The 20,404-nt window shown below is 38.8% G+C and overlaps 2 protein-coding genes and 1 non-coding gene across 3 annotated transcripts in view; 1 reads left to right on the forward strand and 2 right to left on the reverse strand.

Moving 5' to 3' along the window:
• The window catches only part of Ccdc39 (coiled-coil domain 39 molecular ruler complex subunit), a 29,786-nt gene extending 25,597 nt beyond the window's left edge, over nt 1-4,189 (forward strand). Inside the window, exons 15-20 of the mRNA XM_075950846.1 lie at nt 557-716; nt 1,073-1,179; nt 1,818-1,958; nt 2,074-2,250; nt 2,343-2,416; nt 3,319-4,189. Of these exons, the coding sequence (XP_075806961.1) occupies nt 557-716; nt 1,073-1,179; nt 1,818-1,958; nt 2,074-2,250; nt 2,343-2,416; nt 3,319-3,472 (813 nt within the window). The 3' untranslated portion in view covers nt 3,473-4,189. The remainder of the gene's footprint in view (nt 1-556; nt 717-1,072; nt 1,180-1,817; nt 1,959-2,073; nt 2,251-2,342; nt 2,417-3,318) is intronic.
• A 2,886-nt stretch (nt 4,190-7,075) lies between these two features.
• On the reverse strand, nt 7,076-16,623 carry Ttc14 (tetratricopeptide repeat domain 14). Its single transcript, XM_075950847.1, has 12 exons — nt 16,207-16,623; nt 15,599-15,723; nt 15,296-15,495; nt 14,073-14,157; nt 13,829-13,958; nt 13,474-13,629; nt 13,085-13,156; nt 12,560-12,679; nt 12,337-12,459; nt 10,334-10,451; nt 9,302-9,411; nt 7,076-8,532 (listed from the first exon to the last, which is right to left on the reverse strand). Exons 1-12 carry the CDS (start codon nt 16,362-16,364, stop codon nt 7,617-7,619), a joined length of 2,313 nt encoding a protein of 770 aa, XP_075806962.1. The 5' UTR covers nt 16,365-16,623; the 3' UTR covers nt 7,076-7,616.
• LOC142836675 (U6 spliceosomal RNA) lies at nt 14,659-14,765 on the reverse strand. The gene has a single exon (XR_012908142.1). It is a non-coding gene; the product is annotated as a U6 spliceosomal RNA (small nuclear RNA).
• Nucleotides 16,624-20,404: the final 3,781 nt, after the last annotated feature.

The raw sequence follows: 20,404 nt of genomic DNA on the forward strand, positions 1-20,404 counted from the left end.
GAACTGGAATTACAGGTGGTTGTGAGCTGCATGATATGGGTATTGGGAACCAGAACTGGGTGCTCTGGGAGAGTAGCAAGTGCTCTTAACTGCTGAGCCATCCCTCAAGCTCCAAAGTTATCTTTTAAGTTGTAACAAAATATATTAGAAAATATACACACATTGTTTTCCTGGGTATATGGTTACCTTTTACCCTTATCTGAATCATATAAGAATCCAGTTCCCAAAGTTCTGTCAAACCAAAATATTCTTTTGATTTACTTAATTTCAAGACCTTCTTTGAGTCACCCCATTTATCTTCCTAGAGATCTAGTAGCTGCTTAGCTATCCCCAACCCCCATCTCTCACCCTTCCTCCTGGTGTTTTATATAAGCACTGGCTACATTTCCACCATGGTTTTGTATCCCATATATATGCTGTATCGTGGGATTTGGTCTTGTGTTTGAAACTGAGTACAAGAAGTAAATGCCTGGTAAGCATGTGCAGGTCCTGAGGTAAGTAGAGATTGCAATATCCCCAGTGATAAATAATGGCAGCACTGTTCTGTATTTTATAGGCTGCTCAAGAAAAGGAAGAACTTCAGAGGGAAGGTGACAGCTTGGATGCTAAGATCAACAAAGCGGAAAAAGAAATCTACGCTCTGCAGAACACCCTGCAAGTACTCAACAGCTGCAACAACAACTATAAGCAATCTTTCAAAAAAGTGACTCCATCAAGTAGGTGTCAGCCACCGCGAGCAACGTGGTGGAGGCTGCAGTTAACGGAGAGGAGAAACACGAGTAGAAAATGTGCCATGATTGAGCCTAAAGAAAAAATCAATAATGCACCTTCCTGATTGTTTTAATCAGTATTAGGTGTGATTTACATCAGTAGTTTTATTGTTATACGGCATATCTTCTTTAGGAATTCATTTTGAATCTGAAAAATATTGCTGCTATATCCTAAGAAATGTCTACTATACATATCTATACTGTTTTTCACATGGATCTAAGACATTTAACCTTTCATAAGTGGTTTATTTTGTTAAAGTGGCTTTCTACATATTATACTGGAATTTAAAATTCTCTTGTAGGTGATGAGTATGTAATAAAAATTGAACTAGAAGAACAAAAAAGGACTGCAGATGAGAAATACAGATACAAACAAAGGCAAATGAGAGAACTTCAAGAAGACATCCAGGTGAATTCTGTAGTTTTCTTTAGTAATTAGCCCTAAATAAAGGGCAACTACCATTATTACTACTCAATCTTGTATGAAAAGCATCTTCAGGGAAGCAGACCATAAGAAACATACACCTCACTTAAAAACAAGTGAAGGAAACATTTAAGTAAATCAGTTAAAATCCTATTGCTGGGTGCCAATAACTTTATTAGTTACCAACCACATCTAGACAATTATGACTTATTCACTAACCATTACTAAGTGACCTTACTGAATCACTTAAAGAGCACAATAAGATTTAAAAAACAAAATTTAAAACAGAAAATCTAGTGACAGTAGATACTAGAGCAAACCTCTCAAAGACTGAAGAACATGCTTTAGTAAGTAGGCCCTAACTAAGGGAACAGATGACACACAGCACGCATCTCTGGATAATTTCAAGTAACTGTTTCTATTTTTTCCAGTTCTATAAAAAGTTCCAAGTGGAATTATATTCAAAACTAACAGCGGTCATTAGACTTCTTATCCACTAATACACTAAACATAGTATATATATAAAAGCAGATAAAATAATTAAAATTGAGGGACCATCTGGCAATTGGCAATTAAGTCTTTTTTATTCTGATCATGAATGTGTTGATATTTGTTTTCTACAGAGTATGGAAAATACTTTTGAAGTCATAGAACACTTAACAAATAATATCAAAGAGAAATTATCAGAGAAACAAACTCATTCCCTTCAACTGCGCAAAGAGACTGAGGAGCAGCAGCCGAAATTAGAACGCGTGACTAAGCAGGTAGTTTCTTAGAGCTGTCCCTAGCACTCACTTCTGTCATGTACCAAATGCACTCATCCCCATTCCCTGAACTTGGTGGAATTTAGGTTTAATATTTGACTGTTATTATTAACAGTGTGGAAGACTCAAAAGAGAAATCCGCATTGTGAAAGACGCGAATGAAGAAACACTAGAAGAGCAAGACATTCAACTCCGTGAGATTAAACAGTTTCACAAGGACATTGACCAAATGTTAGTCAATGCCATGGAAAATGCTGAGATGCACATTATCCTTCAAACATACTTTGAGCAGGTAATAGAGCATGTTTGTGTATCTGATTAGTTTTCGTCTACAATGTTGCACGACTAATGATAGTTTATTATTACAATATGATATTCTTCCAGAATGGGTTAGAACTACCCACAGTTAAAGGCCCAAGCTCCAGATCCTCTTCAGAGTCTTCCCTGCGGTCAATCAGGTAAGGGCAAGCTTACTCAAGTGGGGGGGGAGGGGGCTCAACTCTCAGGGCTGCTGCTGACTAGCATGCTGCTCACTCTCCTCACCTCAGCAACCTCACTATACAAGCACAGTCTAGCAAGACTCCTGCATCTGTCAACATTGCAGGCACACTCATTGTAACTAGTAAGCTATTTTAGGGGAACGAGGGTGGGTGAAAATTGAGGTGATATAGCTAACATTTTGGGCAAATTCTGAGAAAATTTAAATCTTTTGAAACTGTAAAAGGGCAAGTTAGACGCACAGTTTTGTACTCAGAGCTGCTCATGTGAAATCCTATGTAATCAGCTTTTATTTGTGGTTGTCTTACTTAGCTTAATGCAACCCAAAAATTAGTGGGATAAATCATGGACACTAAGTCTTTGTTGACTTTTAGCTAATTTTAGGATTTCTAATCTCCTACAGTTGACAGCTATTTACTAGATTTTATTAGTCTGTGAAACTTTCATGAAAAATAAAAAAAGCATCCTCAAAGACAGTATTTTAAGTTTAATAACCTGCTTCTACATATTTTAAGCCACTCAATATATTTACTATTACATATTAAATTTTCTGTACTTTTTATAAAACATTATTTTAGAACCAAATTATTTACTATTACATATTAAATTTTCTGTACTGAAACTTTTTACGTTTAGAAAACTGATTACGGTTGAAAATAACTTGCTCACAGAAACAATTATTGAACTATTTAATTAAACTATGTTAATTTCTTCTTTTGAAAAATGGTCATACTTTTAAATTTTATTAACACTAATGATTTTTCTTGTTCTTTACTTATGAAATTATGATACTTTTTTGCCAATTAGATCTTTTAAAAGTACATTTTGCATTAAGTTTATAGTAAATCCTTTCTTGTTTTAGGTCGCTTGAGGACACAATTTCTCCTGTTTCTCCACCTTCAGTTAAAGTAGTACAGCTCGGCTTCCCAGAATCTCCAACAGGAAGCAGTAGTTCTAGGTCAGCTAGTAATGGCAGTAATTCAAGTACTCCAAAAGGAAAAAAGCCCAGCAAATGATTTTTTTTAATCTCTTGTACAAATTTTGAACACAAATGAAAATCTCATTTAGTCTTCCTTTTTCTGGGGTTCCATTTATTAACGATATAGGCCTACTAAAATAGTATTGGAAGTACTGCAGACCAGACAAGGAGCCTCCCTCCCCCCTCATAGAGAAGGAAACTGCAGAACCTTAGGCAGGCCACACGTGATTAGGCAGAGGGAAATCAGTTTTGTTTTTTTTTTTTTTACTAGAACACTGATGTCTATAGTGTTAGATGTTTTATGAAGTAACACATATATAAAGTAAGATTCTTTCAGGAATACACTTCTAAAGAGTCACTGCATATCTCAATAAGGAAATTTTCATTTACTCTAAATCACAAAATTACTTTTTAAAATTAAAAACAAAAAGCAAACAACAACAATATTCCCCCATTCTTTTTCCCGAGGGTAACACACACCTACCTGTTAAAGGCCTTTTATTGCGGGGGGGTTGGGGTTGGGGTGGAGGGTGGTGGTTTTAATTTGTAACGAAAGACAGCATCATTAACATCATTAACATTTATACTCCCTCGGTAGGAAAAGCATTGTATATGTATATATGTGTGTGTCCATATATACTTATCCCTATATATGTATACATAAAGTACAACTTGAGTTGCTGTCTCTATTCTGATCTTGAAAAAACTGAACATATTAAATTTACAATGGAGGTAGACATTGCATATTCTATTTAAAATTAGTTTTTCCAGCACTTTGAATTTTTTGGATGAGAGTGTGAACTACTACTATAAAGCTAGATTTAAATACATTAGCATTCGGGTAGATAAAGGAGCATATCTTTAAACCTTGGGAAAAATACTCATTACAAGAGTGACTGTCTTAGACCCACTACTCAGTTACTACTGAAAAAGCAGTAGTGTTAGTAAATCTGTTTCTACTGATGATCGCTTTTAATTCAGAACAGGAAGGTATAGTTAAGTCTAATAACTGAAATGGCAAAGAAAACTGTGGGCACTTTATAGTTGAATGCTGCCAAAAGTGTATGACGTTTAATCCATCATCATTTTGTTTACCAATATTGGGACTCTCAGTCATACATTACTTTGTAAGTTACTAGGAACTTAAAACATTAAATTTGGTGTTATATGAAGGCAAGGGTTTTGTTTCTTACTAGGAGGCTTACTTTTCTATGCTTTTTTCCTTGTAATACAAGGATGGTTAACTTACCAGGTCTTATTGAAGTAACATAAGATATAAGCAAAACATACTGGCTTTGAAGCATAGTAATTGTACTTTAAGTAGTTAATTTCTACCTATGGAGTTACTTCTAGCCCCTAGTCTGCAATGCCCAGCATCCACGTTTACATTACTAAAACCGCATATAATAATGCTAAATGGCAAGACAAAGGATCAACCTGTTTACAGATCTGGAGTTATCTGAACACCCAGAAGTCACAGGACAAAGCTAACCGGGGTAAATATATACTATGGACATAGTAATGTGGAAGAAACTACTGAAGCCACCACTGAGGATCAATTAAAATCCGCAATATTTTTTCCTGTGATGACTCCTTAAATAACCCAAGGAACTGGATGCTTAGATTAGTGCAGACTGCTTAAATTAGTATGTCTATTCCTATTAAGAAAGATGTAATCCTATTAGGAAGCCTGTAGTTTCCAAATTCTGACAGCCTACTCCACAAGGCACTCTCCTAAGGGTTAAGTAAGATATTATGTGTAAGAGTATAAGGTGTACTAGGAATTCTCAAAGATAAAGTAGCGTGCAGGGAGGTGTTTCTACTTTTTAACAACAAACCCCCACTATGGAGGACTAGGTAGGACTAAAACTGGAACGATTACTACATTGAGCACGCCTAAGAGTTCCTCGGGGCTGGGCTGTCAAAATGGCTCTGTGGATAGAGTATTGCCTGTCAAGCCCAAGTGTGACTCTGGGACCCATGAGGTAGAAGAGAACTGACTCCCTCAAGTTGTTCTCCCATCTCCACATATGTAGCACACACGCTCACTGTTTTCCCTGCCCAATAATAGTGATAATGAGTTCCTTGGTACAGAAACTAACATTGAAGTGATTCTCCAATTTCTGCTGCCATTATTTATTGTTATTAATCAAGGTTTTTCCTATTGTGTTTTTACAGTAGTTTTCTATCACTATAATTTGGTACAAATAGTATATATCATTACTAAAGTTTTAGTATTTTACTGGTATAAACAAACATGCAATGAGTCCTCTTTTCCTGCCACTTCCTCATGTATGTCTGTGGTGTGCTGTGGATAATACTCTTGTACACTGTAAAGATTTGTCTCTCATATTGGATTAATAAAACTCTGATTGGCCAGGCAGGAAGTATAGGCGAGACATCCAGAAGCAGAAGAAGCACGATGAGAATGCTTGAGAAAAGGTACCAAACTACATGGCTAAACAAGTGTAAGAATTATGGGATAATTTTAAGTTATAAGAGCTAGAAGTAATAAGCCTGGGCAATAAGATACACAGTTTATAATTAATGTAAGACTCTGTGTGTTTCTTTGGGACTGAATGGCTGCAGGACTGGGCAGGACAGAAACTACCATCTACAGTTGTGGATCCTATCCAATGACCAAGAAGAGATTAAAAGCTCATTGCCATTATTCTTTTTTTTTCCTGTGTAGCTTTGGTGTCTGTCCTGGAAGTAACTCTGCTCTTGTAGACCAGGCTGACCTTGATTGAACTCTGAGATCCGCCTGTCTCTGTCCCCTGAGAGCTGGGATTAAAGGCGTGAATCACTGCCACCTGGCGCTTATTTACACTTTCTAGAAGGTTAATTGAAGAGCATCATAAGTACAACAACTATGATACCTACTAATATCTCCCAAGAGTCCACTATTCAATTTTTAGTAATTCAGAGATGTTCTTTGGCAGTCTAAGATTCCTTCGTTAGCTGTTTGTGTGTACTGTGTTTGTGTATGGCTGTCAGAGGACACGCGTTGGGAGTCAGTTCTCGCCCTAGGCCTTGAGTCTTAGGATTGCACTCAGGTCATCAGTTTGGATAGTCTTTTATCTCCTGAGCCATCGCAGAGGCCTAGAACTGATTCTGTCCTTCGCTATGATTCAGAGAAAAGACATCAACAGAGAAGGTAATAGAGTAGAAGAAGAGGGAACTTCAAGCCAGCCCTCGACTAATTAGAAACATGCCTACTGACTTCCCAAGCATTTGCGAGGTTAAGACAGAAGGCGACCAGATTCACAGGGTACTTCTCTGCTGCTATTTTTACTAGCAGTTATTTCCTATTCTCATCTGTCTTGTCTATAATTCCCTAAGAATTCTGTAAATACTTAAAGTTAAAATTTTTCTTATGAACATAACCATTAAGTAAAAATAATAATGGAGAAATAAGAAAAGCAGGCTCTGATTAACCAACTTTCATGGTCTTATTCTTTGTTTTTTTTTTGTTTTGTTTTTTTGTTTTTCTTGTTTTTCGAGACAGGGTTTCTCTATGGTTTTGGAGCCTGTCCTGGAACTAGCTCTTGTAGACCAGGCTGGTCTCGAACTCACAGAGATCCACCTGCCTCTGCCTCCCGAGTGCTGGGATTAAAGGCGTGCGCCACCAACGCCCGGCTCATGGTCTTATTCTTAAGATATTTTGTTAAAGCTGGGAAAAAAACAATTTTCACAAACCATTTATATCAGGTGTTAGAGGTAAATCAAGTCATAATTTATCACTTGAAAATGAAATGGTGCAAAAATTTTAATGCTTAAAACAAATGACTTAAAGTAGTACCGTTGAAACATTTAGCCATAAAATATTTCCCCTCAGAAGCTAAGGGCTTTTTAATAAAAGAGAATAAAGTACTTTTTGATAAAACAATCCAACTCTTCAACGTAAACATATTTCTCTCCAACAGCGAAATATGATAGGCACAGGGTTCTCACAAACCCCAAACATGAAGAAACAAAGTGCTCAGAAATAGCTTTAGGAGAAAAGATTAAACTGCCAGAATGAGTTACATCTGCACAGACCCACACTCCTGCATCACCGACTATGACGAGGGGCTGATAACTGAAACTGAGAAACTTCTTGTAATTTTAGATCCAGGACTGTTTGTTAGATTAAAGCATCCCCAAACTTCTAAAAACTTAGTGAAAATTTTCTAAGCAAATTATTTTTTTGGCTTATTTCCTTTTTCTTTCTCAAATTCTGCTATCTGATTAAATATATTGAGTAAATTCTGAGGTAAATTTTTCTTAACTCTGTTTTCTGGCTGCTCTCTGCTATTCAGTGTCTCTTCTGGAGCCTCAGCTTTGTCACCCTCCCCATAGCTGTCCTTTTCATACGCACGTTCTCCCTGATTTGTATTTAACTGATATCTTGGCTCATGTCTACTGTCACGTGATCCAGAGTAAGTGTGTTTTTTGTGTTTTTCAAGTGACTTCCAAGAGTAGTCTGAACTTGCTGGTGAAGCAGAGTACTTCACAGACCCCGGCTCCCACCTTCTAGAGTGGTCTTTTCTTCCCTCTGAGTCCTTTTCACATCTCCTGTAACTAGATGCTTTCATCTTGTCCTCTGAATTCCTACAGAAGGAATCCAAGGAATTTCTCCTATTGGAGAAATATTTTTCTGATTTATATGGCTTTTCAGTTTTGCTACTACCTGCGTGGGTTTTATAGCTATTGTAGAAATCTCTTGTGTCTTCAGACCTACCTCCCAAGTCATCTGGCACTTCAGCTGAAGTTGTGAGAAGGCATCGCTCTTTCTCTTTTACCTGTGTGCTTGGACACTGTAACCTATCCTGTTTTTCCAGCAGTTTCTCCACTTCTTGTTTTTGATTAAGGAAAGATGCTGAAGTATTAGTTGGAACTGGGTAGCAGTCATCTTTCCTATTCTGATCTATGTGACTCAAAGATGTCTTAGACCAGTGCCTCTTTGAACTGCGAGAAGACTCTGAGCGATTCCTCTTACTTTTCTTATGCCGTTTGTGACTAGAAGAGGAAGAAGATGAGGAAGAAGAAACGGATTCATCAGCAGAAGAAACACTTGAAGAGGAAGATGATGATTTTCTTCTTTTCTTCTTTAGCCTTAAAAAAAAAAGCAGTTAGCTCATGAGACATGTTAAGTACAAAAATGCTATCCAAATATTCTCAAGATCTGACTTTATTCTGTATCCCTTGAAGATGTTCTACAAGCTGTCACTCAGACACAATAATCTCAATTACTGCATTAAGTTTCACCATGAAGCATGACATCTGAGACTGTCTACGGAGACAGGTGTCACTACAGGCAAATCCACTGCTTCTGAAAGATGCAGTGACTTTTCTCCATTGCTTATGCCTTCCTGCACATGTAGGAAGCAACCCGAGTTTCCTATCTAGCTCCCAGTAGTTTCACCATGTTTCCCTCAGCACTATTGACATTTTAGTGTCAAACGATTCTTTACTGAAGGTAGGAGCAGACACTGTCTTGTGCGCTGCAGGACATTTAACTGTCCTCCACACACTAGATGCTAGTATTTTTCCACAACTGTCCTCCACACACTAGATGCTAGTATTTTTCCACAACTTACAATAACTACAGACCAAACCACCAGTCTAGGAACCACAGCTCCTCTTCTAAAAGCCTATATCCCAGGAACAGTAATTTATTCTACATTTTAATCCTTATTTTTAAAAAGAATTCTAAGCTTAGACTCTGCTTAATTTCTTTCACAGACAGACATGTGGAGCATATGCTTGCTAAGAATTATCACTTGAGATACTTTTTTTTTTTTACTTACTTTACCTCCATATGGCACTTTGGTTTCAACTCAGTAGTTTCTTTAAGTTTAAAATACTGAATATTATAGTTTACCTTTTCTCCTCTTTTAAGAGCTTACGCAACTTTTCTGCACTTGTTTCTATTTTCTTTGTTTTCTGCTTTTCTTCCTTTTCAGCTTGTTTTTCTCTTAATTCCAAAGATTTCTTTTAGAACCCAGATATCGGAAAAAACCACACGTTAAAAATAAAAGTAGCAGGATATACAAAAAACAGTATTTAAAAGACCACCCCCCAACCAAAAGCCCAATTTAGTATAGACAAATCACCATACAGCCAGCATTAAACAAGTTATTTTTTCCAAATAAAAAATTAATGACAAACATTGGGCATTAATCATTTGAATGGCCAGAACAGTATTGAGGACCATATTGCAGATGGTATCCCAAGAAAAACAGGGAAACCATTGCAGTAGCACCAATGACCCAGAATGCAGGGAAGATAAAAAAAGATGAAAAATTATTTTTGAAAATTGAAAAATGTAAACAGGACACAAATTTTACAAATAAAATTCAAATAAGGACATTCCACAGAGGTGAATTGAGGGGAAAATCACCATGTTCAAATACAAACCATTTTAAAAATAGCACAGGCCAGTTGGATGCATGATTACATAAGAAATCATTTTCCAGTTTGTGGATGGGGATGAGCAGCACCAGATGTCACAGACACAGCAGCAATGGTCCAATTCAGAAGAAAATGCATGAGAAAACATCATCATCAGTATTACAGGAAAGGACAAGTGAAAAATGTCTACAAAGGTTTGCATAATTAGCTCAATTATACCAGCAATACTCATAATCTTATAACCACCCAGTAAGCTCTCTACAAAGGGGAGCAATCAAAATCATACACTGAATTTAAGCATAAGCATTCTCTTACAGGGTATTTCTACTCTTGAGTACAAACAAAAAAGCAGACGTATTACAATGCAATGTCAAACCTAGTTAGGAAAAGCTATTCATTTTCCTAATAGTTCATCTAGATAACCTAGTTTTTCCTAAAAGAATATGACATTTTGCATTAATTTTAAGCATCATTAAACTTCAAAGAGGAAATAAAGAATCACCTGCATATACTTATGAAGTTTCTGCAAAGCATCCTCTGCGTCTTTAAAAGTCTCATCCAAAGCCAGAGCTTTCTTATAGTAACTTTCAGCATTTAAAAACTTTTCTTCTTCTTCTAACCTATTAGGAAGATACAACATTTTGTAAAAATTTATCCACGTACATACAGAAGAGGCTTATGACAGAACTCAGAGGAAAATTGTGTTTAGCAAATAATTTTCTAATTACCTACTCATGTGCTTACTTAGTAAAAAGACAACTTACATAAGATGGTTTTTTTAAAAGTAGCTATGAAGTTTTCCTTTCTGTGGAAAAGTTTTCACTGGAAATCCATTAAATTTGGGAATTCACACACACAGTTGTAGATATCATTTACAATCATTATCATATAATCTACAAGTCTATGCTGTGAAAAACCCAAATTAGAATGTTTGGGTGGGTGTGGTGACATACATCTGTTATCCCAGTGCTTGGGAGGCGAAGTGGGAGAAAGTTACCCTGGCTAATATGACCTAAATAGCAAGTTCCAGGTCAGCCAGGGCAACAAAGAGAAAGGAAGTTTGGATATAGGGCATTGAAAGGACTTTACAAAGTACTTCTGTAGGAAGGGAAAAATGGGATTACTTTTCTGTCGTGGACTGGATGTAAAGAGCCGAGGGACAAGACTTGTGGTTTGGATAACTAGTTACTGTAGCCATCCGCTCAGCTACAAGACTTGTGGTTTGGATAACTAGTTACTGTAGCCATCAGCCATCCGCTCAGCTACAAGATCCCAACACTCCAAGAATAAGACGACCTCATTTCAGTGGTACTACTTATTTACTTGGCGACAATGAAAAATCTTTTCCAGTCACTAACCGAAATCTCATTAATTTGGAATTTGTGGGCATTCTCATCCTACAAATACTTGGAAGGAATGCTCATCCAAGCAAGAATGGCCAGGCAGAAGATATATGATATAGACGAGATCAAACGTTCTTCAATAATAGCAGAGGGCTAGGGATGCAGCTCACTGTCACAGTGTTTGCCTGGCATGTTTGAGATACTCTGGATTCCATTCCCAGTATTACAAAAAGAAAAGCAGCACATGGTCTTATCAAAACATTTCATGGCTTTTAGTTATTAAGGTGAATGCTGTCTATTTGAACATGGCCATGAATGAAGTTGTGCAAGATTTCTGAGAACTTATGAGAAAACTCCAAGTCAACAAGACAGGACTTCTGTAACCTTGTTCCTCTGTACCAGGGATTGTACATGTGCTTCCATGCCCCTCCCAGGAGTAGTTCATAGGAGTGGGTTTACTTCATACTTCCTGTTGCCTCTTTTGTTACTGAAAATGTTTTCACACATGGGTTGCCCTAGTGACTGTACACAACCTAAACCCATCCAACCCTGCCTATCTCTCAAAATACCCTCAGATTATAAACTGTCTGATCCTCTGAATAAAGCTGACTCTTGCACGAGACGTTAGCCTGCCTCAATTCCAGGCTGCACTCTCCCAGGCTCAGGCCACCAACTGGAGTGGTAACAGTGCCAAACACTTCTAACTCCAATTTAATCTCAATTTGCGGGGTTTACCAGACAGAGGAGAGCTCCAAGCTGAATGTAACAGCAGAGTCTTAATCACAATTTACTAGAACCGCTCAATTCATATCTACAATATTACAAACTATTACAATAAAAAGATTTAAAAATTAAACCCTTCATTAGAACAAAATCTTGGTATATACTCTGGACTAGAGCACTTATTCTCTTATAATTTTTAATTTATATTTCTATGTAACAAAAACATACATTCAGAGCGATTAACCACGAGTATCTCCAGAGAGACAGACAGACACAGACACACACACACTCCCACTCACCCTCAAAAAGGCAGGAAAAAGGGACCAAAAGGCCACCTGCCCCACCCAAAACTGAAAAAGAGTACTTTAAATTACATGGCACTATAGGAGTTGGTTGCAAGTTGGACTTTTACTATTACTAAATGAAATCCCATACTTACTGCCCTCCCCTTTCTACAAGAGTCTGGCAGAGGTATTTTCTTGCATTCCTGTGAGTTGGGCAGTTTTCTAATGCTAGCTCAAAATCTTCTATTGCTTTGTTCAAACTTCCTTTTGTTGCATATCTAGAGACATTAAACAAAATTAGAAAAATTTAATCTTGTGACCTACTTAAACATTTTTCACATTCTTAAAAATATTCCTTAAAATCCAAAGTTAACTTACAATGCTCCACGAGCTACCAGAGCTTCCACATTTTGTTTGTCTATTTCCAGAGCTTTATTGTATTCATTCATAGCATCCACATGTCGTCCAACCTTAAAATAATCGACCCCAATCTTCACACTGAAAACACATTTATAAAAATTGCAAATATTTCACAAGGTATCTAATAAATAAAATGTTAGTATAGATGATTATTAAAAGAAAATGCCTTTAAATTGGACAAATAATTAGTTTTCAAATTATTCTTGTATACTTAAAAAGCACCCTGCTTTTATAGATTCTCATAGCAAACATTTATGAAACTTAGATATCAAGACACTAATTCTTCCTGGAAAACAATCTGAGTAAAACTTAACTCTGATAGGATGTCAATATTAAGACCAATATAATACCTATACAAATTATGCTCAAAGTTTTCATGCATTTGTAAATACAGTCTAGTTTTAATGGTGATGAAAGAATGCATGCCCGACCAGAACTTTCACACTGGGTAACTGCCACTTTTAGACAAAACAACCTCCATACCATTTTAAAGCCCAAGATGCTGACTGCTTCTTTCTTAAAGCCAAAGCAAAATCATCTTCAGAGAAATTTTTGCTGTGAATGAAAAAGCGAGTCAATAAACACTTTAAAAGTACAGTTCATTCTACCTCTGATACAGACTCAACAGTGACATGGTGACTATACTGGTCGTAGTTCTGCTCTTAAGCACATCCACAAGCTTCCGGACCTTCTTTACTTGTCTATGGCACATCCTATCATTGCTTAAGCCAGACCAGGAGCAGACACAATTGCTTACTTTAGCCAATCTTCGGCACTGTCTTGTTGCTATGGTCAAATATGTTCTGCAGCTATTCCGCTTCTGAGCTACTCCATTCCCCTTACCACTTAAGAGAATGCAATTCTACTTTTACCTTTGTAGGCCTCTCATTAATGATGGTGGATGAGATTCATCTATTCCTAGTTTCTCTAGAAGGAATTCAACTACTCCTGGATTAACAAATCCCAGAGAACTCTGCATGATATTTTCATAGGACTCCAAAGAATTACTATTTAGTTCAACACTCCTCCTTAAGGGGAAAAAAACGAGAAACACAAACACATGAGCATAACAATTAGCAAACCCTGCTTCTACTAAAGACATTACTATATGAGGTTTAAATACTAATACACCAAGCCTACAATAATGGGGTTTATAAAAACAAAACCCCACTTAACAATAAAAAAATTATAGTTATACTTTGTTAGGGGTACATAAAAGATAAATACCTGTAGTACAAAGGTAGCTCTTCAGAAGTAATCACACCTAGTTTAATGTCAGATAGGTGTGGTGGAAGAGATGAGCTGTACAGAGATACTGCAAGCTTTTCATGGTATCTGTCAATATCCTTGATTCCAGCTTTTAAAAAAAATAATAAAAAAAGTGAAAACAAAACTAAGCTTTTCAAACGTTACCTTCTTATATTTTCAACATTAATTTGATAATTTTAATTAGTATGTTGAAACTGATCACCTCGAATTATGTCACCGGTTTGGTAATACGATAAAGGATCTCCATGGTTACTGTGAGAAGGCACATCTCTTAAGGGACAAAGAGCCTGCAAAGAGAAGTATTTGAAAACACCATACATTTCACTCAGACTACAACAGTAGCTCCTTTTACCTCAGCTTTTCATTATGACTGGGTAAATCTTCACATGAAAATAACACTAAAGTCTAACACTATTTTCTTTTTAATGAATGCATAATTATACATGTTTACAGGGTAAAATTATATAATATTTACAGGGTGGCAATTCAATACACATATGCAATGTACAATTATCCTATTATTTTAGTGTAATAAAAATACAACATTTGCTGTGTTTATCTTCGAACTTTCTCATTATAAACTTCAGTCACAGTACTGTGCTCTAGAATACTTTTCCCCTATCTAATTTCACTAAAAATAGGGTCTTTCAGTTCCATTCATTTTGCCACAGATGGCATAGTTTCATTCATTTTGATGGCTTTTATGCATTTACTAACAGACATGTCAGTTACTTAAACTTAACATCTGTAGTTACAATTTGTGTCCAAACACAATAAAGTTTTTTTTTTTAAATATGGAATGCTTCATGAGTTTGCATGTCATCCTTGCGCAGGGGCCATGCTGATCTTCTCTGTATCGTTTCAATTTTAGTACACGTGCTGCCAAAGCGAGCACTGTTTTCTAGTTTTAAGAGTCAAAAAAGACAACAATACAAAGCTATTTCCATTTGCTAAATGAAATGTGAATTCTCCTTAAGTTTTGTAGTTCTTCCTTTTCAGACGGTGCGACACAGCACTAGCAATGGTTTTAAAGGAAGTATTCTAAATGGAGGCAAACTATTTTGTCACAGTGGAATAAAGCTGTACGTTGATGGTGAATATATCATAGGAAGCTTTTTCCAAATTACTCACATGTACACATCTAATGTCCAACTATTAAGCATCCGTTTAACCAGAAGATAAATGTCCAGGATTCCAATGGACATCATCTTATCAACTAATAGACCCCTATGATTTTAAGAAAGGAACTGACCTGCAACCAGAGTCCCCCAAACCCTAAAAAACAAAAACAAAACAAAACAAACCCCAAAACGGAGGAAATATAACACTAGTACTTGTTTTTTAGAGACAGAGTTTCAACAGAGACCAGCCAGCCTCTGCCTAAGTACATTCATTTCTGAACGGGATGAGCACCAAGGAACTTACTGTGATCTCTAAGTGAGATATGTCCCGCATGATGCCACTTCCCAAACAGATCAACACCATGAAAAAACCGAACTCTCGAATAGAGCTGATTCTTCCAATCACTATATCACCACGTTCAATATCTCGGAAAAACAGCTCCCTCCGGTCCAAGCCTGGGATCTCCATGAACTGCTCTAATGGTGGCATGACCGCATAATGATCTGGGAAAAGAAATTCAAAATCACCACAATAATGTCGCCTTCCCTCTCCTTCGCTAGACTGCCGAGAACCAAACTATCTTGAAAGCACTCCAGAGTAACTTACTGTCATTGTCGTCATGCACTTCAGAGGATGTAGGCGCATTTGATTTCCAAGACAGTGCAAAAAGCAGGTCTGCTTTTTTGGAGATGAATTTTTGTATTTCTATGTTGTCAACTCTCTTCTCTTTCCTTAAAGGGGAAGACGAAGGATTAAAATTGTTTTACAATCCAAGCTCGTGCTTTCATCACCCAACCCTCCCCAGAGTTCCATTCAGGCTGTATCTCTGGAGGGAGTTTTATTTATTTTTATTCTTTTGGCTTTTCAATAAGTATTTGTTTAGTACAGATGTGTGGCATCTATATGCCACTGTGCAACTGGGGTCATAGGACAACTCTGGGGACTCCTCTCTTGCCACGTGAGTCCTGGGAATCGAGCTCAAGTCAGGAGGTCTGATGGAAAGTGACTTTACCCACTGAGCTCTAGAAGTTTGAAGCCCATTCTCCCACGGTCGCCACTGGGAAATGGGGGCGGGGAGGCTTTGAAAGCTTTGCCAGCGATTCAGAGGGAGCAAGCCGGCTTTTCTGCCAGGGGCCAGTGCTGGGCCACACACCCTGGACTCCTGCTCTGCACCGGCCCTGCGCACGGCCCGGTGCAGGTCACGGTCCCCGTACCTGCCAGCTCCCTGAGGAGGTGCCGCGCCGCGGGCGGGCTCGGCCGCCGTGCCTAGGAGGCTCCGGAAGTGCGGGTTGTCTTGCTGCTCGCTCCGCAGCAGCGACAGCAGTGCCGGGCCGTGACAGCCCAGCGACTGTCGCAGCAAGTCGCGGTCCATGGCCAGCCCGCCGGAATCCGGCTCCCGAGCCCGCGCTCCTGCAAGCCGAAAGACTCGGCCGCGCCACGGTAACCTCCCGGAAGCGTTCTTTGCGGCGGGCTGCCACGGTCTCGCGAGACTCAGCGGGACTACGGAAAGCCGTAGGAAACGCGAAGCGTGTCTGGCGCAGAAGGCGGGGGTAGGGTTTGAGCTGTGCCTAGTGGGAACGCTTGCCTTAAGCTTGTGCGACACGTCGCGACACGTCACGTCCCTCGGTCCGCACGGCTCGAGCTCGGGTGTGCGGCATAGTCAGTCACCCCGCGCCTCCGAGCGCAGTGGGCGCAACGAGTGGCTAAGGAGCCGCGGGGGCAGGTGCCCTCAGCGCGGTCAGCTGGGGGCGGGGCCGGAGCGGGGGTGGGGCGTGGCTAGGGCAGGGACAGGGTGGGCGGGACGAGGCGGGGCGAAGTAGGGACCGGGGGCGGGGAAAGGGCGGAGCTGAGTACGGGGGCGGGACCAGGGCGGGACAAGAACGGGGACAAGGCGGAGCGGAGAACGGGGGCGGGGACAGGGCGGGACAGGGCGCTGCGTGTTCCACAGAGGACCGTGTTCCGCTGCCCTCCCAGTGTCATAACTGGGCCAACTCGGCGCTCCCAGGAAAGGTGCCTGGTGGACCGAAGGGCCGAAGAAAGACCGGGACCTACCATGAGTAGGAGCCGGAGGTGTGTCCACCACGTACCTCACTGTCTAACTCAAGCCCGGTTATCGTTAAAGTTCCACGCGCAGGGCCGAGGCTTGCCGCCTCTACTTATGCTGGCCTCACACTGCAACAACAGGCAGCAAAGACTAATTCGTTCTTCACTTAAGACCCGCACCCACCGTGGAGGGCCAGGCTTTTTATAGCTACAGGCGTTTTGAATTCATTTCTTCTGCAATAAATACCTTATTTTGAAAGGGACAGAACACTGAATATTTGACCGATTCACAAGGGGTAAAGATGGAGCGAGAGGATTAGCGCCAGGGTTTTCAGGACGGCAGCCAAGGGCTCTATCACTGAATCCAGCTTACAATTTTTTAAAACTTAAAAAAAACTCCAGGAAACTTTTAAGAAATATGACTAATTTAATGAACTATGGGGTAGGGGAGCGGGAGAGGGGACACAAGTGGTGAAGGAAATTGCTGAGTATCACAAACAGATTTTCAGTGTCTGGTTCCTAGGAATACTTTTATTGTGATTTCAAATTTTCATTTCTTACACATATGCTTATCCTCTAACAAACACCCTAGAATACCGGTTCAAGACTAACCTGTATCACACAGAGAGACCTTATCTCAAGACAAAACAAAAATAACTCTTTAGTTACAAGCCATCAATTCACTTATTTTGGATAAAGTAATAAAAAGGATTTTTTTTTCAAGAAAAAAAATGAGGACAGTTGGAGAACTTCAGGTTTACTATAAAAGTATAATAATCAAGACAGTTTTTATAGGTACAGGATCGGCAGTTCAACGCCTCTGACTAATGAGCCCAGAAATACAATTCTATAAACAACATCAACTGATACATGACAATGAAGATAAATCAGTTGATAAAGATGATCTTTTCAACAAATTGTGCTTCAATAACAGAACATTCACGTACAATTTTAAAGAAAGGATTCTACATTATAGACTTACACTTTACAAATAAATTCAAATGGATCGTGGATCACAACATGGTGGAAGCCCAAGACAATAACACAGGAGAAAACACAGCTCATATTGGCTTTAGACACCGCACCAAAGGCATGATCCATGGAGAAGCAGTGACAAGATGGACCTCACGGGAATGAGTTTCTTTGGACCTGGACGGATGTCTCAAGCAGTTGAGAGCTCTTGTTGCTTTCGCAGAGAACACCAGATTCTGTTCTCTCACCGACATGGTGGCTCACAATCACCTGTATCACTTCCAGGGGAACATAATGTCCCTTCCTGACTTTCAGGGTCACCACCATTCACATTCAGATTCACATTCACATTCAGTGCAAGTCTATAAAGACAGATATTACATATAAAAATCTAAAAAATTAAAATGTTCTAACTTACAAAAGATTCCATTCAAAGAATGAAAAGCTAATTCATAAACCTGCAGGAAATGCTAACAAAAGGCATATGCAAAGAATTCTTAAAATAATGATGAAAAAGCCAATAAAAATTTAAAAATGAGCGAGACATTAACAGTGTGTCTGCGACCAGGAAGATATACAGAAGACAAATGCACCTATGGAAACATGTACTACATCATATGGTATCAGGGAAATGCAAATTAAAATCACAATGAGGTACCGCTACGAGCTTATTAGACCAGATTCCAGAACATTAGCAATACTAACATGATAATAAGAAGCAATAGAATTCTCCGCTTGTGGGTGTGAATCCTAAATGGTACAGCCACCTGAGGAAAGTTCTAGTGCTTTTGCACAAATCAAAACATTATTGCCACAAAACCCAGTGATTACATTGAGCTTATTGGTAGCTGAAAACTTACACAGTTTTAATCATATTTATCAAAAATTAGAAACTAAGATGTCTTTCCACAGGTGAGCAGATAAACTATGGTATCATTAGGCAATAGGATACTTATTATTCAGCATTAAGGAGAAATTCGTCACCAAGCCATGAGAAGAAATTGAGTAAAGTTAAATACATATTAATGAGTAAAAGAAGCAAATTAGGAAAGGTTATTTACTAAATTATCCCAACTAATGATAACCTCTGAAAGGAAAAACCATGGAGACAGCAAAGAATTCTTTGGTTATCAGGACTTTGGGGAAGGGGGCGGGGGGCGGGGAGAATAGACAGCCCATGGAGCATTTGTTTAGGGCAGTGAAACTGCTCTGTAGGCTGGTGTGATGGTGTTGTGCTATCCACTGGGGGCTTGAAAACAAAATTAGACAAAGGAGGAAGGAGTCTTTTCCTTGCTTCAGTGTTTGAACTGGGGCATCTAATTTCATCTTCTCCTCCCTTCAGAGGAATAGATGTCTGAGTAGAATCTGAATCGTTCATTTGCCTACAAATTTCAAGATGGCATAATTTTGTACCGCTGTGTAGTACTCCATTGTGTAAATGTGCTACATTTTCTTTATCCATTCTTTGGTGGAGGGACATCTAGGTTGTTTCTAGGTTCTGGCTATTACAAGTAATGCTGCTATGAACATAGTTGAGCTCATGTCCTTGTGGTATGATTGAGCATCCTTTGGGTATATACCCAACAGTGGTATTGCTGGGTCTTGAGGTAGATTGCAGACAAATGGATGAATCTAGCAAAAACCATATTGAGTGAGGTAACACAGATCCAGAAAGACAAATACAATATGTACTCACTCATAAATGACTTTTAGACATAAAGAAAAGAAAAACCAGCCTATAGGCCACAACCCCGGAGAAACTAGACAGCAAAGAGGACCTTAAAAGAGACATACATGTATCTAATCTACATGGGAAGTAGAAAAAGACAAGATCTCCTGAGTAAATTGGGAGCATGGGGGTCAAAGGAGAAGGTAGAGGGGAAGAGAGGAGGAAGGGAGGGGGTTGTAGAAAAAATATATAGCTCAATAAAAACCATAAAAAAGAAAAAAAGAATTTGAATCATTGACTGCTCAATTTCAGTCCTGTGGACACAGACTAACTTCACTGGGTCTAAAGCTTACATATGCTATATTGCAGATTTCTCAGTTCCTTTAATCTGCCATAGTTGTGTATCACGTGAGGCAGTTCTTCATTTTATATAGTATCTATCTATCTATCTATCTATCTATCTATCTATCTATCTATCTATCTATCTATCTATCTATCTATCATCTTCAATCTCCAAACACTTGTTTCTGTTATTAGCAAGTAGTTCCAACTGTAAGCCACATGATAAAGATTGGTACGTCTTCATTGATTCCAATAGTCCCTGTTTGTAATGGATTCTAACCTCCTTTTCCTATGTCAGAACAACACTTCTCTTCTAGAAAGGACATTTAGTCAGTTTAATCCACTTGAGGGTGCTACAAGATCACTATAGTATCCAACTGCGTGTC

This window comes from Microtus pennsylvanicus, chromosome 16, assembly GCF_037038515.1.
Source record: "Microtus pennsylvanicus isolate mMicPen1 chromosome 16, mMicPen1.hap1, whole genome shotgun sequence".
Lineage (NCBI taxonomy): Eukaryota > Metazoa > Chordata > Mammalia > Rodentia > Cricetidae > Microtus > Microtus pennsylvanicus.

Coding starts and splice junctions, on each gene's coding strand:
- Ttc14 (XM_075950847.1), bottom strand. CDS start 16,364: ATGGACCGCGACTTGCTGCGACAGTCGCTGGGCTGTCACGGCCCGGCA. Junction 15,724..16,206: donor CCTCCTCAGGGAGCTGGCAG/GTACGGGGACCG, acceptor TTCCCCTTTAAG/GAAAGAGAAGAGAGTTGACA. Junction 8,533..9,301: donor CTCTTAAAAGAGGAGAAAAG/GTAAACTATAAT, acceptor TTTTTTTTTAAG/GCTAAAGAAGAAAAGAAGAA.